We start from the raw sequence: 21,127 nt of genomic DNA, 5'->3' as shown, positions 1-21,127 counted from the left end.
AGAGCATTTTGAAAAAACGATGGTGTGTAGGCAACGTCGTTTTTGAAAATGAAGTTTGAAAAACGTCGTTTTATTTCAGGATTTAAAACGTCGTTTTTTTTAATCACAAAAAACGACCGTCTGTACACGGCATAAGGTGTTAGAAAAAAAAAAAAAACAATATATAATGTTTGGGGGTTCCGAGTAATTTTCTAGCAAAAAAATTGTTTTTAACTTGTAAACACTGAGGCCCAGATTCTCAAAGGAGATACGACGGCGTATCTCCAGATACGCCGTCATATCTCTGAGTCTGAGCGGTTGTATCTATGCGCCTGATTCTTAGAATCAGTTACGCATAGATTTCTATTAGATCCGACCGGCGTAATTCTCTTACGCCGTCGGATCCTAACTGCATATTTACGCTGGCCGCTAGGGGCGTGTACGCCGATTTACGCCTAGAAATATGTAAATTAGCTAGATACGCAAATTCACGAACGTACGCCCGGCGCAGTACAGATACGACGTTTACGTTAGGCTTTTCCCGGCGTAAAGTTACCCCTGCTATATGAGGCGTACATGCGGCGTATCAATGTTAAGTATGGACGTCGTTCCCGTGTCAAATTTTGAATATTTGACGTTGTTTGCGCAAGTCGTTCGTGAATGGGGCTGGACGTCATTTACGTTCACGTCGAAACCAATACGTCCTTGCGGTGTACTTTGGAGCAATGCACACTGGGATATTCCACGGACGGCGCATGCGCCGTTCGTGAAAAACTTCAATCACGTTGGGTCACAAGTTATTTACATAAAACACGCCCCCCTGTTCCAAATTTGAATTAGGCGGGCTTACGCCGCCCTATTTATGCTATGCCGCCGCAACTTACGGAGCAAGTGCTTTGAGAATACAGCACTTGGCCGTCTAAGTTACGGAGGCGTAACGTAAATAGGATGCGTTACGTCGCACAAAAATACGCCGATCTACGAGAATCTGGCCCCGAGTCTGAAAAACAGGCTCAGCCCTTAAGTGGTTAAACTCCAAACTATTCGCTTTCAATTATTGGTAACACCGTACAACATTCAGGCCTGGGAAAAAAAAAAAAACAGAATACCACCTTACCCTCATAGTAGTGCATTGCATCTTCCACAACTTGCTGGATACAGCTACCTGGTAGGACATCATGGAACTGATTCAACAGTAGCAACCTTCATAGAAAGCATAGATAACAGCACAGTCATTGCACACTCTTATTTTTTTTCTCTTATAAAACTGTACATGAATTTTCACAACACAGTAAAGAATAATCCTACAACCAATTCTATAGAGGTTTCTATAGCTTTAGGAATATGACATCTAGTAAAAAGCCTGGTGATTGGATCCGTTTTGCAAAAAATCACAAAATTGTAACGCCAAGACTGCATTCACACCTGTGCGCATCATTTTCAGGCAGAAAGTCACGCAATTTTGCTGCGATTTTGTACAGGTCACCAATGTAAAAAAGCAGAAAATGCCTGTAATCTGTCCAAAAAGAAGCTCATGTACTGTTTTGATCTTCAGGCGACAAAACGTTTAGATAGGAACTGGGCATAGAACATAGAATGCATTAAAGCGGGAGTTACACCCACTTTAACTTTCTATTAATCAATCTATTTATGCTAATTATGTACTTATTAATCGATTATTTATATTTTTTTGTCAGCTTACCTTGTTAATAAGCTGATCAATCGCACTTGCCCCTTCTCCCACCCGTGGCTATTGATGTCATTTCCCGGCAGCGCACTGTCTTCTGGGAACTTAGTGTCATAATTCCCAGTCAGTGTGGATCACCGCCACTCAGCATCACGACATTTTTGTTGAAATCGCAATGGGGCGGGCACTTCCGCCACCCGTTGTGATGGCAACGTCAGAAGTGTATGGCGTTGCGAGCCGTACATACTGCGCATGCGTGAGAACGGGCAGTGCATGCTGGTCGCTCAGCTGCACCATATCCCGGAAGATAGTGCTTGTGGGCTTCACATACCCACAAGCAATATGGACCATGCCAGGAGAGAAGAATATAAGATATCATATGATCGGAAATCGTCAATTGATCGGCGATCAATCCCTAAAACGTGAGTTAAGTATTTAAAAAAATATATTCATCCAAAAAAAAATGTAAACAGTTGGAACTCGGCTTTAAAGGTGAAAAACCCTGAGGGTTTACAACCCCTTTAAAGAAAACGCCAGTGTACCAATCACCAAGTGAGATTGGCTCTCGTAATGCTCTGCAGTGCAGGAAGATCTTAAAGTGGAGGTCCGGCGGTAAAAAAAAAAAAAAAAATTTAAAAGTCAGCAGCTACAAACACTGTAGCTGCTGACTTTTAATATTCACACTTACCTGTCCAGGTTGCCCACGATGTCGGCCGCCCGAGGCCGATCCGTCCCTCGGACCGGATCCCTTGCGGCTTCACTGCCCGTTTCCTACTTCGCATGCGCAAATCACGCGACGCTTTGTGGCTGTCTCCTGAGACACACACAAGGTCCCAGAAGACTCCGCTCCCCATTTCCCAGGAGGCAGCGCGAGGAGAAGAGAGAAGACCACCGCGGAAGAGGAAGTGGCAGACTAGGATGATATGCCTGGCAACAGAGCAATTTCTGGCAAGTATAAATAAAACAAAAACAAAAAAAAAAAACATTCGAATTTTTTGTAGCCTCTTCGGCTATTTTTTTTTTTTTAGGGTGGAACTCCACTTTAAGCAGCGGCTTTTAAAGAGATCACAGATGCAAGTAGATTTAAGACGCCAATTTTAATTTAGCAAATATTAGATTTCAAGATTTAGAGCCTATTATGATCTTGTGACTATGGAATACGGTGTCTTTTTTTGGGGAAGGAAAGACATCATTTTTACTTTATTTTGTATCATTTCACAACGGCCCAAAACTCTGCATCCCCCCAATACAGTTTGCTATACCTCCAAAGTTGCTGAAGAATAGAAGTTGGATAGATGAAACGCCCATCTTTTGCCCGGGCAACAGAGCTGAGGAACTCCACGTTGTGCAGTAGCTGCTCACATCGCCGGTTCCCCTTCTTGATCTATAAACAGCAAACAGCTTATATCCTTTTTGTCTTCTTCACTTTAACAGGTTATTTTAACTCTTCTGTTTTACATAAAGTTTGATCTATAAAATAACATGCAGTAATGGAATACCTGTGCCTGTGTTGTGTAAGTCCCATTGTGAAGCTCCAGGAAGAGTTCTCCTTCCCAAGTGCAGAGCTGAGAAGTGTCCGCCTCCAAAGCAGAAAAGAATTGGTCAGGAGTAGACATCTGTACTCTGCAATACAGAAGATAGCAATATAACACAATACATAAATACCTGTATATGTAGGCTACATTTAATGGGGTTGTAAAGGTACAAATTTTCTTTCCCTAAATAGCTTCCTTTACCTTAGTGCAGTCCTCCTTCACTTACCTCATCCTTCCATTTTGCTTTAAAATGTCCTTATTTCTTCTGAGAAATCCTCACTTCCTGTTCTTCTGTCTGTAACTACGGTGGGTGAGCGCGAAATTGTGTCAATCTCGCTCCCTTTCTCAGCGAGATTGACCATCTACGAGCTCCATCGCGGGAATCCGACTTGGATTCCCCCCAATTCTAGCCGTGCCGTTTGGTATGATTCACGAGGGGAACTCCACGCCAAATTTTAAATAAAAAAACGGCATGGGTCCCCCCCCCATGGGGAATACCAGGCCCTTAGGTCTGTTATGGGTTGCAAGGAGAACCCCCCCTACGCCGAAAAAACGGCGTGGGGGTTCCCCCACAATCCATACCAGACCCGTATCCAAAGCACGCCGCCCGGCCGGTCAGGAAAGGAGTAGGGGCGAGCGAGACCCCCCCCCCCCCGAGCCATACCAGGCCGCATGCCCTCAACATGGGGGGGGTTGGGTGCTCTGGGGCAGGGGGGCACCCTGTGGCCTCCCCACCCCAGAGCACCCTGTCCCCATGTTGATAAGGACAGGGCCTCTTCCCGACAACCCTGGCCGTTGGTTGTCGGGGTCTACGTGCGGGGGGGGGTCTTATCGGGATCTGGGAGCCCCCTTTTTGATGGGGGGGGTGTCTTCACCGCCGTCTGGTTCTCTTCTGCTCTCTTCTCCACTCTCTGGGGGTCTTCTTCCATCTTCTCCACTCTCTTCTCGGCGCTCCCCGGTTCTTCTCCCGCTTGCTCTGCGGTGCCTTCTCCTTCAGGGCTGGCCGTCGCTACCTTCATGTTAGCTTAATTACTAGCGGTGGCGCAGCCCGTTCTTCTTTGCCGTCCACTGCCTTCTTCTCTTCTTCCGATGTTGACGCGACGCTTCTTCCCGCTGTAATGCCGGGTGCGTGGCTCGCACCGATTTATATAGGCCTCTTATGATGTCACAGTCCCATCATGTTTAGGTACCTACCCACGTGGATGGAAGACGGAAGAAGACCCCCGGAGAGTGGAGAAGACCCGCGAAGAGCGGAGAAGAGAGCGCTTCTATGACGCGCTCGCTGGAATGTGCTTTTCCTATTCCAGCGAGTGCGAGATGTCGGCACCCTGTCGCCGAGAATCAGCACGATGCTGTCGTGCTGGAAACACATTCTCGGCAACAGGTACAGTACACACAGTAATGCAAGGCTTTCTCCCTGGTGTGGAGGGTCATGCTCGCCCCCTCCCTTGGACTACAGGAGAGTCAGGGCGCTCTCTACGTTGCAGAAAAAGAAAGGAGCTCTGTGTTAGTGGGCATCCTGACACTCCTGTAGTCTAAGGGGGGGGGGGGGCGAGCACGACACTCCACACCAGGGAGAAAGCCTTGCATTACTGTGTGGAATTGTGTGCGAAGGGCGTTGGCCGTGAACTTGTATTGCATGCAGACGGCAGAACTTTTTCAGCCAACATACACAAAACTATGTGTTTTTTCTGCTCTTTAGTGCATCGAAGGATGAGGTAAGTGAAGGAGGACTGCACTAAGGTAAAGGAAGCTATTTAGGAAAAAAAAAAATTGTACCTTTACAACCCCTTTAAAAAGAAAGGACTTTGTCACTCATTACTTGATAAACTTCCCATTCTGACCTGGGCAAGCCATCTGTGTTCTTCATCCTTTTAAACCTTCCCAACATCTTTTCAGTAGGACCTCCCCCGCCATCACCAAACCCATAGAGGACAATGCCCGAGTTCACTCGCCCTTTATCACGGTTGTTCTTCACGGTTTTCAGCATCTGAAAAAAATGTAATGTTTATTTCACACAATGTAAGCCTTTAACTTCAGTAATTCTTACCAAAATGTTGAGATATAGTGAGGATAACAGGAATTAAAAGGAAAAATAATAAATACTACATGCTACAACTAGAATTTGCTCTTTGTTGCTGTCTCTGCGAACATGAAAAGGGATTCCTTGCAACTCACTGATTAACATCACAACGCTGTGCGGGGGAAAGTCGCGTTCTGCGTGCTTTTCTGCACCGCATCCAAAGCGCACTGTCTTTGCGATCTGCTGGTGGTGCCAATGCATTGTTTACGGTCCTCCAAATGCAGATTGCAAGCACCAGATCACACGATACTGCAGTACCATGCCATTTGGTGCAATGCGTTTTTCAAAAGCAGTGCATGCATTACTTTTTGTGCGATCTGGTGCAATTTCATCTCATTCAAATGAATGGAATGAAAGTTGTACTGCAGGCGAACGCACAAGAACACTGATTGCGTTCTGATGTGAACCGACACTTACTGTCCTCAGAATCTGAAAATTGTATTTCCAATGGCGGATGAAATTACGGTAGGTACTGCAGCTCTGTAATACCCTTCAGGCATAGAATGGTATATTTGAAAGAGTTTCACCAGACTCATTATTGCTTTCTTCCACTTCTGGACCCATCACTACAATGGGGATCACTGGTTGGAAGTTAAAGCAGAAATTAAGGAAACATTTTTGAGATAGAGTAAAGCCCCATACAAAGATAAAGCATGTCTCTAGGTGGCGCAGCCCATGCAAAGTATGGACGTCAAAACGAGCGTATCTTTTTACGTTGTTTGGGCAAGTCGTACGCGAATAGGGCTGTGCGTAAGTTACGTTCACGTCGTAGGCAGTGTTCAATGTATCTTAGGCATTCTATCCGACGCATGCGCACTGGGATACGTCCACGGACGGCGCATGCGCCGTTCGTTCAAAACCTCAATCACATCGGGTCACGATTCATTAGCATAAAACACGCCCACCTCTTCACAATTTGAATTAGGCACGCTTACGCCGGCAAATTTACGCTACGTCGCCGTAACTTAGGACGCAAGTGCTTTGTGAATACAGCACTTGCCTCTCTAAGTTGCGGCGGTGTATCGTAAATACGATACGCTACGCCCGCCCACACTTACGCCGCCCTACGTGAATCTAGGACACAGTCTGCAGGTAGACTGCGGGCAGAACATCAGATCAGCCCCCCCGTTATGTTCTGGGAAACACTGGGCTCCCAGAACACAGCAGGGACCAGTGAGCACGTTGCAGCGCAACTCGCGCATGCGCCATAGGGAACCGGGCAGTGAAGCGGCAATGCTTCACTTCCTGGTTCCCTCACTGAGGATGGCGGGGGGGGGGGGGGCAACAGAGTGACGAGCGATCACTCGTCTTCTGTTGCTGACGTCGCTGGACTCCAGGACAGGTAAGTGTCCTGATATTAAAAGTCAGCAGCTGCAGTATTTGTACACAAGATCGTATTAGCCGACGTAGGACATTTGTTGCCTGGAAAGTTTGTCTGATCTCACAGAGAACATTTGTCCGATGAAAAAGCAAAAAAGTTTGTCCGATGGAGTGTACACGCCTTTGGATTGTCGGATCAAACAGGTCCGTCGGACATTTGTTGTAAAAAAAAGTCCAATTGTGTGTATGGGCCTTAAGAAAGGGTTATAACGCGTCAGTTTTAGTTTTGCCATTTGTGTCTCATTGGGGAGATTTCCCTTCACTTCCTGTCAACCAAAATAGGAAGTAAGAGCAACTGAGGGAATCTCTGGTTGTCATTAGGAGCACCGGAGCTAATGTCCACATAGGAAGATTTACCCTCCATTTTCTATTTAACCCTTGTTAAGACTACAAACTTTGTGTTAGGCCCCTTTCCCACGATTTGGAACTGCAAAGTAGCATAACAAGTCGTTTCCCATGATAACCATTCATATTAGTACGACTTCAATTAGTGCCGACTTCATAGTAGTCCCTGCACTACTTTGGTCAGACTTTGATGTTCAGATTCATAGACCTCAAGTCTCCCTAAAATCGCGTAAAAAATTGCAGCAAAATCGCGCGTCTTTGAAGTCGTGGTAGTTTGAAAGGGGCCTTAAGAGTACATAACTTTTCCCTCTCCTCCATAACAGGGGGAGGTGTTTTGTAGTTCATGGAGAGAACTGATAATGGTCCTAAGACTGAGAGCTCAGGAAGTTATCAGCTCATAAATCCTGTATAATAATAATAATAAGACTTCTGGCTGGATGAGCAACTATTTTGTTTTTGCACTTGTTGAACAAATAAAGATACAATTAGGCCCAGTTCACACTAGTGCAATGCCAGACATCGCATGTGATTCACACCGCATTGCAGTTCACATGCGAGGTCTGTGTTAAATGCGATTCCAGCCATACAAAGTGTATGGCTGAAATTGCATTGCATTCGCACCAGAATGGTGCAGGACCCTTTTTTTGGTCCGCACTAGAATCGAATCGCATAGGTGTTCACACCCATGCGATCCGATTCCTGCACCATTTCACAGTTCGCACTGCGATCTGATCTGGGGGTGTCATTAACTTTACATTGAACCACTGTGCTATTCAGGTGCAATGCGGAAACTCGCACTGGATTTGCAGGGTTCCCGCATTGCACCAGTGTGAACCAAATCTTTTTTGTAACAGACCAGAATTACATGGCAGCAACTCAATGCATTTAGGCATCTTGATGTGGTGAAGACGACTTGCTGAAGTTCAAACCGAGCATCAGAATGGGGAAGAAAGGGGATTTAAAGCGGCGTTCCACTCAAAAGTGAAACTTCTGCTTATCTGATTCCCCCCCCCCCCCCCCCTCTGGTGCCATATTTGTCACCTTTCAGGGGGGGAAGGAATCTGATCTTTGACAGGTATCCTGTCCCCACGGCAAAGTACGTCACAGCTCGGTCCGCCTTCTGCTCCGCTGGGGCCAGTGAGAGAGCACGCTGCGCGCATTTGCATTAGGGACCCGGTCGTGAAGCCGAAAAGTGGTGGTGGAAACATCAGCTGTGGTGCCGACATTGCTCGACTCCAGGACAGGTAAGTGCCCTATTATTAAAAGTCAGCAGCTGCAGGATGTGCAGCTGCTGGCTTTTAATGTTTGCAGGGGTGGCCCTCCGCTTTAAATGACTTTGAATGTGGCATGGTTGTTTTTGATGACAGTCGGGCTGGTCTGAGTATTTCAAAAACGAATCTACTGGGATTTTCAAACACAACAACCTCGAGTTTACAGAGAATGGTCCAAAAAGAGAAAATATCCAGTGAGCGGCAGGTGTGTGGACGAAAATGCCTTGTTGAGGTCACAGGAGAATGGGCAGACTGGTTTGAGATGATAGAAAGGCAACAGCAACTCAAACAACCACTCGTTGCAACCAAGGTATGCAGAATACCATCTCTGAATGCCCAACACATCGAACCTTGAAACAGATGTGCTACAGCAGCAGAAAACCACACCGGGTGCCTCTCCTGTCAGCTAAGAACAGGAAACTGAGGCTACAATTCGCACAGACTCACCAAAATTGAATAGAAGATTGGAAAAATGTTGCCTGATCTGATGAGTCTCGATTTCAGCTGCAACATTCAGATGGTAGGGTCAGAATTTGGTGTCAACCACGTGAAAGTATGGATCCATCCTGCCTTGTATCAACGGTTCAGGTTGGTGGTGGTGTAATGGTGTGGAGCATAGGTGTGCGCAGCTTATTGCATTAGGGTGTGCACCCCAAAGCTCAAACACACATGTATGTGTGTAATATATACACACACACACACACACACACACACACACACACACACACACACACACACACACACACACACACACACACATATATATATATATATATATATATAGCGGTAGGGCAATGGACGGTGGCAGTGTCAATAGAGCAGTAGACAATGCCAGAAGGGCAGAAGTTGGAGCCGGTAGAGCAGTGGACGGTGTCAGTAGGGTAGAGATTGGTGTCAGTTTATTTTTATTATTTTTACTTTTTTACATTTTAATTTTTTATTGTTTTTTACAATAATTTTTATTTTATTTTTTACAGTTTTTTTTAGGAGCCCCATTGAGGGTCTTTGGTTAAATATCAGGGGTCTAAACATACCCCTTATGTTTCACTTTTGAGACAGAAAAAGGAACTGAGGACAGAGATTCCATTTCTCTGCAGCCAAAAAGCAGGGGGAATCTGCACAGGGTGATTAGGGTGTGCCCAGGCACACCCTGTGCGCACACCTATGGTGTGGAGGATATTATCTTGGCACACTTTGGGCCCTTTAGTACCAATTGAGCATCGTTTAAATTCTACGGCCTACCTGAGTATTGTTGCTGACCATGTTCATCCCTTTATGACTACAGTGTCCCCATCTTCTGATGGCTCCTTCCAGCAGGATAATCCAGCATGTCACAAAGATCAAATCATCTCATCACTGGACAATGAGGTCACTGTACTCCAATGGCCTCCACAGTCACCACATCCCAATCCAATAGAACACCTTTGGTATGTGGAGGAATGGGAGATTCGCATCATGGATGTGCAGCTGACAAATCTGCAGCAAGTGTGTGATGCCATCATGTCAATACGGACCAAAATCTCTGAGGAATGTTTCCAACACATTGTTGAATTCATGCCACGAAGAATTGAAGGCAAAAGGGGGTCTAACCCGGTACTAGCAAGGTGTACCTAATAAAGTGTCCGGTGAATGTATAGTTGAACACTGAGGCCTGGATTCAGATATAATGGTGTATCTATCCGTGGGCGTAATGTATCTCAGGTATGTTACGCCGCCGTAACTTAGGGCGCAAGTCCCGTATTCATAAAGAACTTGCGCCCTAAGTTACGGCGGCGTAACGCATGTGGTCCGGCGTAAGCCCGCCTAATTCACATGTGGATGATGTGGGTGTGTTTTATGTAAATTTAGTGTGACCCCACGTATTTTACGAACGGCGCATGCGCCGTTCGTGAAAGAATCCCAGTGTGCATGCTCGAAATTATGCCGCAAATCGTCATTGCTTTAGACGTGAACGTAACTTACGTACAGCCCTATACGCTAACGACTTACGCAAATGACGTAAAATTTTCAAAGCGGAACGTAAACGACGTAAAAAAAATACGCCGGGCGGACGTACGTTCCTGAATCGGCGTATCTACCTAATTTGCATATTCAACGCAAAAGTCTTGGGAAGCGCCCCTAGCGGTCAGCGTAAATATTGCACCCTAAGATACGACGGCGTAGGAGACTTACGCCGCTCGTATCTAGGCAACATTGAGGCTTATCTGATTCTATGAATCAGATGCCGAGATGCGACGGCCCGCATTCGGAGTTACGACGGCGTATCAGGAGATACGCCGACGTAACTCCTTTCTAAACGCGGGCCTGAGAATGTAAAAACTTCTCTGGGCCATAAGTGGTATGAGAGATGAAGTAATTAGGTATACCATTATAAATAATCCAATCCCAGCTTCACAACATCTGTACATACATGGCCACTACATACCTCCTCCACTGTGCCCTTCATTCCATAGGAATCCCCTGGGGGGAAGTGAGCCAGAACCTTTGAACCATCAATTCCTGTCCAATGAAAGGTATGATGCTGTAAAAAGACAGAATGTGAGCAATTCAAGGTATGAAAGCACATAAACCAACACAAACATCTACATCAGGGATATGCAATTAGCGGACCTCCAGCTGTTCCAGAACTACAATTCCCATGAGGCATAGCAAGACTCTGACAGCCAAAAGGATGACACCCAGAGGCAGAGGCATGATGGGACTTGTAGTTTTGCAACAGCTGGAGGTCCGCTAATTGCATATCCCTGGTCTACATCATCGCTGTATTGCATCCACTGCTACCCCACCCAGAAATGGTGAACACAAATTGGAAAATGGATTTTACTTAAAGAAAAAGTCTATTTACTACTTTTTGGGAAGAAAACAGCGATTTACAAAATTTGGAGCACACAGAATGTACTGCGCAGCTGCGTAAAGTAACCAATTAGCTTTTAGGTTTTATTGTTAAAGCTTAAGTTAGAAGCTGATTGATTGGTTACCATGCACAGATGCACCAGATAGTAAATCTCTCCCACTATGTCTACATTACTTTACAAAAGAATGCAGCTAAATGACTTTCTCTGGAGCAGAAGGAATTATTTTATGGGGGGGGGGGGTGTCAAAGAAGTTATATACAGGTGGTAATAGAGTAAGTATGTTACCTGCTGGAACCCACTGCTTACAGTTCTAATATGTTTACATCTATTCCCAACATGTCAAATAATATTCCAATATAAATCTATGTGCCTAATCAGAATAGGAGTCAACTCACGTTATAAAACAAACAAGTTTATTAATTACTAGATTCACACATATGATCAATCTACCTGCAATATTAAACGCCCTCCATCAACATTAAAGCGGGGGTTCACCCTAAAAACAATTTTCTAACATTACATTGAGCTCACTCTCGACATTGACAGTATGCCGACAGTATTTTTTTTGCTGTACATACCTCGTATAGCTATTTTCTTCCCCGGCTTCCGGGTAGTGCCTCCCGCGGGAGTGGGCGTTCCTATGCAGCAGTTAGTGATTGACAAAAACGACCCCCCCGTCGCATAAGGAGCGTCACAAGTTGCTGAAAGAAGCCGAACATCAAGTCGGAGCTATACGGCGCCTGCGCACAGACGTTTGGCTTCTTTAACTGCCAATAATGTTACCATTATTATTTCCCTATGTGCTGCCAGCTTCCGACTGGTCATACACAACCTGTTTTCTTCATCTGAAAAAACTCATTTTTTAGATATGTTTATGTAGGAATGGAAGCGCATCATGGGGTCTATCTGACCATATAATTCCTACTACTACTTCTTTCATTAAACATTAAAGGGGTTGTAAAGGTTTGTTTTTTATTTTCTAAATAGGTTGCTTTAAGCTAGTGCATTGTTGGTTGAAGGTTCACTTACCTTTTCCTTCCATTTCCCTTCTAAATGTTTTATTTTCTTTGAATTTCTCACTTCCTGTTAGTTCCTCAGTAAGCTTGCCCCCATCATCCGAGCCGTTCTGGCTGGGGGTTAGTCAGCCAGAACAGCTTACTGAGGAGGAAAAGGAAGTGAGAAATTCAGACAAAGAAAAAAATCATTTAGAAGGGAAATCAAAGGAAAAGGTAAGTGAACCAACAATGCACTAGCTTAAAGGAACCTATTTAGAAAATAAAAAAACAAACCTTTACAACCCCTTTAAGGCTTCACTGCCGGTTTCCTACTGTGCAAGTCGCGCTGCGCTTTCTGAATGGCCTAATCATCTTCTGGGACACACACAGATCCCAGAAGGCAGTGGGGCAAGGAGGAGGGGCCAATCTAAATCCGGAGATGGCGTACCTTGCCGCGTCGGTGTAGGACAGAGGCCCTGCTGGAAAAAAAAAGGGTACGAAACACACCAAAAAAAAAAGTGTTCGATTAATCTATTTTTTTTTAATCGATTAATCGACTAATTTCGATTAATTATAACGCACATACAGATCCAATTACTTTTTAGCTGATCTCCTTGCATTGCATCTCTGCATTAGTCAGTGGTAAATGTGGTATACACTATATACAATCACTCGAAACTAGTTAGTTTCCACAATCCATGACTTAACTTCACAGTTCACACAAATAAGTTTTAAATTCAAATTGTAGAACTGACGCAAGCAATTTTTTTTCATTAAACTTTAAGAAAAACTTAGAAAGTTAGTTTAACTTTAATTATAAAACTTATCTAGTATATTGACTGTCAGTCACTTTATAGTAGGCAAGTAGGCATCACAGACATACCAGAGTGTTTACATTTTCTGGAAGCAGACATGATCGCATTTTATTGACAATATACCCTGAAGAACTGAACAGTCTTTCGCACGGAACAGATGTTGCCCCTACACAAAGAATTGTCTGCACAAAACTGCTTAGGACAGGAACACAATGGTTATTTTTGCCCCCTTCCCCTGCTGGAGCCTGATGCATCCTCCTGCTCCACAGATGCAAAGGTACCTCAATCCAATGGGCGCAGTTTGCTCGCATCCAGCAGGGTAAGTCTCACTGTCCAGGCTGTCCGGTGATGTCAAGAATTTTGATCGATCAAAAAAATTAAAGATTATTCGAGGAATTAATCTTGAATTTCCCCAGCCCTCAAAAAAAAGATATCAAAATACGAGGGTTGGAAGGGGCTTGGGGCTAGGGTGCTCTATTGGATGACACCTACTTTGATTTTAGCCTGGAACTCCACCTTAAAGAGGAATGTGATCAGTTTTTGGAGGAACAGTTTTTCTTGGACTTGTTTTTAATAACCAATCAGTTAATAAACTCTGACATGGCATAACTCACAGGAAAAGCGTTGACCAGACTCCAGCTCAACTTCTGAGTCAAGAAACGTCGGATCCCGCAGCCATTCATCACCTGAGGCAGCTGAGCGGAATATCCAAATGTGTCCGGTAACCAAAACTAACAAGAGATCAAAAGAAACACAAATCTGTTAACAGTAATTGAACGCTAGAAAATGCCATGCGGGTGCAGAAGAAGTGCAGTGAGCCGGTGTTTAGTTTAAAAATCCAATCATGCTGAGTAACTATGAAACAAAATCATTTTTGCACATAATTTAACCACTTCCATACCAGGCACTTTCCCCCTTTCCTGCCCAAGACAATTTTTATCTTTCAGCGCTGTCGCACTTTGAATGACAATTGTGCGGTCATACAACACTGTACCCAAATGAAATTTTTATTATTTTCTTCCCACAAATAGAGCTTTCTTTTAGTGGTATTTTATCACCTCTGCGATTTTTAATTTTTGCACTATAGACGAAAAATAGACAATTTTTTGAAAAAGAAAACTGATAGGCAGCACTGACGGAACTGATAGGTAGCACTGATGAGGAGCTACTGACAGGCTTTTCTGAGTGCCACCGATTGGCACTTTGATGGGGCACTGACAGGCATTACTGATTGGCACATTTTTGGGCACTGATCTGCACTTTCATGGGCACTGACAGGCTTTATAGAGGGGCACAGGCTGGCATGTGATGGGCATTTATTGGCAACTGATTGGCACCTTTTGATGGGGGCTGTGCTGATAATCAATGTGCTGATAATCAGCACAGACCCCCCCCCTGACAGGGAGAACCGCGATCGGCTTTCCTGTCAGCGTGAACTGAGGAGAGCCATTTACCGGCGCTTCCTGGTTCACGCGATGATAAGCTGTCATTGGTCACAGCTGATCATGTGGTATGAAGCCTCAGACTGATACACAGCACCTCCGATAGCCGTGCTGCGTGCCCCTGTGGGCGTGTGCCGGCTGTGATATACTGATCACGTCACATGATGTCCGATCAGGATATCACAACCACTTTGCCGCTAAATGTTCTTTGAATTTAGCAAAGCTGCCATGTTTCCCAGAGACCATAAGCAGTTTATTAATTGATTTTATATTCTGAAATTTCTCTCCAAATCTTTCAGAGGCTGCAATGGTGAGATATTCCCGCCATATTCCCAGTAGCATCATTAACAGCTTGCCTCTATTCCATAGGAGCAGTAAGGTAGCCAGTCCAATAATGGTATCATGCCAACCTGCCTTGGAGTCTACATGTAAACAAATCATTGGAACATTCAACTGGTAAAGAATGGCATTTCCATTATGGCCTTATGGAACGAGTCAGACTACTACAGGGAAACATTGTCACTGGAATCCCCAATAGATTTAGGAAGTAATTTGGTAATTGAACCAATGTTGGTTGAGTTAATCTTTAGTTCATTTAATAATAAATCCCATTGAATCTACCTTGTGCAGACTATAAATAAAAGGTAAAACTAAAATAAACACCCACGGCATGTCTCTGGGAGAAAAAGAAAAGAAAAAACAGTGCACTTTATATGTTAAGGGCCAATACTGTTCAATCTAAGATGTGCAAACACTAATCATTAACTTCCCGGTAACACCATGCAAACATTCCACATATAATGACATGCATCTAACCTCTGGGCACATCTTGCCAAACTCCTCCTGGAAGAAGTACTGGCCCAGAAGAAACTGGCGAACCATCGACTCACCACTGGGAAGGTTTCCATCCTATGGAACATAAGAGTAGACTATGAATGCCTGACTAGTAGTAGACTATGAATGCCTGGGAATTTAGGCAGAATACATGCATTCCATATATAAAGCAATACACAGATCCTTCAAAAACAGATATGTGTGCAAATTCAAGTCCCTCATTAAAAATAAAATGTATGTAGTGATTATACTGTACATATAGAGCTGCATGATTCTGGCTAAAATGAGAATCACCATTTTTTTGCTTAGAATAACGATCACGATTCTCACAGTGTAACATCTTCTTTCACATTGTACAAAAAAAAGTTGTTTTCGTTTTTTTTTTATTCATTAAAAAGTGTATTTTTTTACAAGAAAATTACGTTTGAAAAACCGCTGTGCAAATAAGGTGTGACATAAAATATTGCAACAACCACCACCATTTTATACTCTAGGGTCTCTGCTAAAAAAAAAAAAAAAAAAAATCATGTTTGGGTGTTTCAAGTAATTTTCTAGCAGAAAATTATGATTTTTTACTTGTAAGCAACAAATGTCAGAAAAGGTTTGGTCTTTAAATGGTAATCTGTATTTTTCTACTTTAGAATCTGATACTGTAAATTACCCCGAGGAAGAATGTCGCACATTCGAAACGTGTCGGACTGTCTTGCATGCCTACAGCTTGCTGATTACGGGCATGTAGTGACAGACAGTATCATTTGAATTGTTTTTATAAATGATCTTTGTCTCATTATTGATATTGTTTTTCTACTATATATATATGCTTTGTAATAAATGTATACTTTTTTATAAATTATTTTTGCTTTATATTTGTTGCCTTAAAAATCCCACTCTCATTGAGTTTTTTTTCAGTATATAATGGTCTTTAAATGGTTGGAGTTCTTTCCTTTGATAAAAGAACAAAAAGATACCTTGTTTCTACTTATTCGCGTGTTATTTTAAAACATGCCAGGCTGCCTGGATTTTGTTTTTCCAGCTGTGAGAACTCTCTGCACTTGTTAGAAAGATCGTGACATGCTCTTTTGAAGATCGGGAAGGGAAAAAGATTGCGATTTCGATTCTTCACTCTTAATCGTGCAGCTCTATGTACATATGATAGGAAAATACACTACTATAAGAGATGTTCCCATCATTATCAGCTCCCACCTGTACAATTCCATTGTAGTAGCAAGTGCAGGTTTTCAATAGCTACATGTAAGGATCATTTCATTTGTGTTTAAAAAAATAAAAAAAATAAGGAATTATAATTTGTTCCTCTACACCAGTGGTCTCCAAACTGCAGCCCCGGGGGGCGGATGCAGCCCTTTGTGTGCTATTACCTGGCCCTGGGGCACCATTTCATCCACTGATACCAGCAATGGGTAATAAGTCCCCCCCACTGACACTGATGGGGTACTATTCCTCCCAATGACACCAATGATGGGGCTCAATTCCTCCCACTGAATCAAAGGATGGGGCACTATTCCTCCCACTGATGTTGGGATCTTTTCTACTCCCAATGGCCACAGTCCAGCCCCCTAAAAATTCTGAAGGACAGTAAACTGGCCCCTTGTTTAGAAATTTGAGACCCCTGCTCTACACCAAAGTAGGAAAAAAATAAAAGTACTTTATCATAGGTTGGTGCAGTTATCAGTGACAATTAGGATTAAGAAAAAGGTAAGAAGTCTTTAGTAAAGCTGTCACAAAACACATGGGCTGACATTGCTGAGTTTGTTAGAAATATTAACTGTCTGGCTGTCTCTGGCTTCTGTACATTCTAATGCCGCGTACACACGACCGTTTTTCATGGCGAGAAAAATGCAATTCGTGTCGTGTGTAGGCTCCAGAGAATTTTTCTTGATGAGAAAAACGGGCATTAAAAATTTAGAACATGATATTTTCTCTTCGTTTTTCGCGTCTATGTTTTTCTCGTCGTGAAAAACGGTCGCGTATACGCTTTAACGACGGGGAAAGAAACATGAATGCTCAGAAGCAAGGGAAATTAGCATAATAAGCCCAAAAGGTGGTGGCATTCGAATGGAACTTCCCCTTTATAGTGCCGTCGTACGTGTTGTACGTCAGTGCGCTTTGCTCAAGCATTTTTTATCACGATCGTGTGTATGCAAGGCAGGCTTGAGAGGAATCACGTCAAGAAAAACATTGTTTTTTTCCATGACATGAAAAACGTTCGTGTGCACGCGGCATTAGCCCTTGACCTGGAGCAAGAGTGCGAGTCAGAAACTCAGAAAGCACCAATGCCAGAGGGTTAATATGACATTTTAAAAGGGGCATCAAACCTTTTTTCATGACAAGTTTGTTTTAACTGATGAATTATCTACAAAACAGATTTCTCTGGATTCATTTTACCTTTCTCAAAATATGGCAAAAGTGTGAAAAAACTATTCCCAAGATCACCTTTATAAGGAGGCAAAACTCTCAAAATTATTATTTTAAATAAATAAAATTGTGACAAATATATCTGACCTTTAATAAATGGATATATAATATTGACCTATTCATAGAGAAACAGCACATAGTGGTACCAAGAGAAAACAAGCTACATATGAATAGGAAGTACTGATCTTGATTTAGGCTAATAGTAACATTCAGTGACAGAGCAGTTCTAGGTGGCCAACTGCACAGATTAAAAGGGGTTGTAAAGGTTCAATTTTTTTTTCTAAATAATTAAAGGTTATACGATCTTAGAAAGGCTCTTGTTCCACATTTACAGGCCTGTTTGTGGTTTATGAATGTTTAAATCAAGCTTTTCCATATATGCAAGTATAGAATAGATATTCTGGAATATGAAAAAAGTGATAAAACAAGCCATGATTTTACCATCTCCACCCATGTGCCACCAACAGGAATAAACTGACCACGCTTGACATACTCCTTAATCTGCGAGTATAACCCAGGATAGTGTGTTTTCACCCATTGCAGCTGCTGGGCCTGTGAAATTGGAAAAATATTATTAATGTCACTGTTTAGGGTTGATACATTTCACTGCACATTACACTTCTTTATTATTCTTTTTGGAATTTTATGTATTCTAGTAAGTTCTAGGACAGTGGTCTCCAAACTGTGGCCCTAGGGCCGGATGTGGCCCTTTGCTTGCCTTTATCCGGCCCTTGGGCCACTATTCCTCCCACTGATACAAGGCACTATTATGCCATCTGACACCAAAAATGGAGCACCATTTCACCCACCGACACAAATAATGAGGGCTCTATTCTTCCCTAGGATTCCAGCAATGGGGCACTATTCCCCCCCCCCCCCCTCAATACCAAATGTGGGGATGTTTACTCCCACTGATGCTAGGACAATTTCTACTCCTGCTGGCCACAATCCGGCCCTCCTAAAGTCTGAAGGACAATAAACCGGCCCTTTGTTTAAAATATTTGGAGACCCCTGTTCTAGGATATTTACTGACCAAGTCCACCCCTTCATGGAAGCAGTATTCTCTGACCACAGTGGCCACCTTCTAAAGTTACCACCTTACCTCCCATCACAAAGGCTCAGGATAATCTATCTTGCTAATAAGCTTTTGATATGGATTTTGTGGTTTCCTGAGGACTCCTCACCGTCCTCCACAGACGGTTGGCAGATCCTGGTCTCATTTGGGGAATTCGCTTTTCGCATTCGAAAACATAGCAAGGATTTATAAACCTCTATACACCGATCAGCCATACCTTTATAACCACTGAAAGGTTATGTAATCAACATTGATTATCTCATTACAAGGACATCTGAAAGTCGGTGGGATATATTATGCAGCAAGTAAACATGTTGTGTCTGAAGCTGAAGTGTTGAAAGCAGAACAAAAGGGCTATAACATTTTGAGGTGTATGGGGCGGCGTAGCTGCAGTCCAGTCAGGGTGCCCATGCTGGCCCATGACCATAGCCAAAAGTGCCTACAATGGGCACACGAGCATCAGATCTGGACCACGGAGCAATGGAAGAAGGTGGCCTGGTCTGATGAATCACGTTTGCTTTTACATCATGTGAGTGGCTGGATACATGTGGAAGGGATGGCACCAGGATGCAGTATGGGTTCCCACAAATAAAGATTTATTTTGGTGTTATTTGATCACCTCTGCAGTTTTTATTTTTGGCTAAACAGATAAAATTAAAAAAAATTCCATTATAAAATTTTGTAAATAGGTATGTTTTATCCTTCACTGATGGGCACTGATGAGGCTGTATTGATGGGCACTCAAAAGGTGGAAAGGAATGAGCGTGGGAGAGGTGGCGCCAATGAGGTGGCACTGATATGCAGCACTGATGGGCACTAATGAGCATCACTGATTAGGAGGCACTGGCAGACATTGATGGTGGGCACCGATTGGCATCACATGTGGGTACACATTGGCACCAGGGATGCCATCCCTGGTTGTCATTAGTAGTGGCCATCCCTGGTGACATCCCTGGTGGTTTTGGGTGGGCATCCGCAGGGGGGGGCTGTGCTGATAAACAATCAGCACAGACTTCCCCCGTCAGGAGAGCAGCCGATCGGCTCTCCACTACTCGCATATGTCAGACGCGATTGAGGAAGAGCCAATCAACGGCTCTTCCTGTTTACCGTGATTGGAGTCTGAATGATGGATTAGATCAGTGATAACAGCTGAACAGATGGCTGGTGAATATGATGGATAAAACCAAGAGAGATTTACCTGAGAGCATGTAAAAGTAAAATCTGGGTTGGAGGCCATCAGCTGTACTGCGGTCACCCAACTGCGGGCACATTTTCTTATGGTTTCTTTATAAGGCCACAGCCATGCTGTAACAGAATTTAAGAAAAATATATATATAGCACATAACAGCTCACAACAAATTTTTCAAGCAGTGTGTATAAGAACACAATGATGGTCCTGGTCTGTAGGAATGGATCGGTATCGGTGGATACCAATTCTTTTTCCCCCCTCTGCATTTTACATCACATCCAGGATGATACATTTATATGGGAACATCTGTTCTTTTGCACATTAGGTCTATCTTGGGGTTTGCTATGAATTCACCTAAAATGGCTTGGCGAGTTCTTTGTATGCTAAGATGTTTAATATGGTCTTCCTCAATTCTCCAAATACTGGGCCAGATCCACGAAGCGTTTACGCTGGCGTATCTATTGATACGCCGCGTAACTTCTAGTTTGCTCCGGCGTATCTTTGTTTTGTATCCACAAAACAAGATACGCCTGAAGCTGGGCTAGATCCGACTGGTGTACGTCTTAGTACGCCGTCGGATCTAAGGTGCATATTTACGCTGGCCGCTAGGTGGCGTTTCCGTTGATTTCCGCGTTTAGTATGCAAATTAGCTAGATACGGCGATCCACGAACGTACGTCCGCCGCATTTTTTTACGTCGTTTTTCGTAAAGGCTTTTTTGGGCGTATAGTTACCCCTGCTATATGAGGCGTATCCTATGTCAAGTATGGACGTCGTTCCCGTGTCGAATTTTGAAAATGTTACGTCGTTTGTGTAAGTAGTTTGCGAATAGGGCTTTGCGTAGAATGACGTTCACGTCGTAAGCATTGGCTTGTTGTGGGTTAATTTCGAGCATGCGCACTGGGATACCCCCACGGACGGCGCATGCGCCGTTCAGAAAAAACTTAATTTACGTCGGGTCAAGACGTATTACCATAAAACACTCCCCCATCTGATCCATTTGAATTGCGCGCCATTACGCCAACACAGTTACACTACGCCGCCGTAACTAACGGCGCAAATTCTTTGAGAATATGGGAAATACGCTATAAGTTACGGTGGCGTAGTGTATCTGAGATACACTACGCCGTCCGTAAAGAAGCGCCGCGCTTTGTGGATCTGGCCCACTGACTTATCTCGTAAGAAGCAGGCCACAGTACTCCTGAAGTAG

General features: G+C 43.7%; 1 protein-coding gene across 1 annotated transcript in view; it reads right to left on the bottom strand.

Moving 5' to 3' along the window:
- Positions 1 to 21,127, bottom strand: part of MAN2C1 (mannosidase alpha class 2C member 1) — a 78,926-nt gene that overhangs the window by 33,424 nt on the left and 24,375 nt on the right. Inside the window, exons 7-15 of the mRNA XM_040342868.1 lie at positions 19,928 to 20,034; positions 18,096 to 18,206; positions 15,204 to 15,296; positions 13,560 to 13,676; positions 10,706 to 10,801; positions 5,046 to 5,191; positions 3,166 to 3,289; positions 2,929 to 3,050; positions 1,097 to 1,182 (exon numbers count right to left, since the gene is read on the bottom strand). Coding sequence (XP_040198802.1) covers positions 1,097 to 1,182; positions 2,929 to 3,050; positions 3,166 to 3,289; positions 5,046 to 5,191; positions 10,706 to 10,801; positions 13,560 to 13,676; positions 15,204 to 15,296; positions 18,096 to 18,206; positions 19,928 to 20,034 — 1,002 coding nt within the window. The remainder of the gene's footprint in view (positions 1 to 1,096; positions 1,183 to 2,928; positions 3,051 to 3,165; positions 3,290 to 5,045; positions 5,192 to 10,705; positions 10,802 to 13,559; positions 13,677 to 15,203; positions 15,297 to 18,095; positions 18,207 to 19,927; positions 20,035 to 21,127) is intronic.

The sequence above is a fragment of the Rana temporaria genome, chromosome 3 (assembly GCF_905171775.1).
Source record: "Rana temporaria chromosome 3, aRanTem1.1, whole genome shotgun sequence".
Lineage (NCBI taxonomy): Eukaryota > Metazoa > Chordata > Amphibia > Anura > Ranidae > Rana > Rana temporaria.
This window is presented reverse-complemented; position numbering and strand designations above follow the sequence as displayed.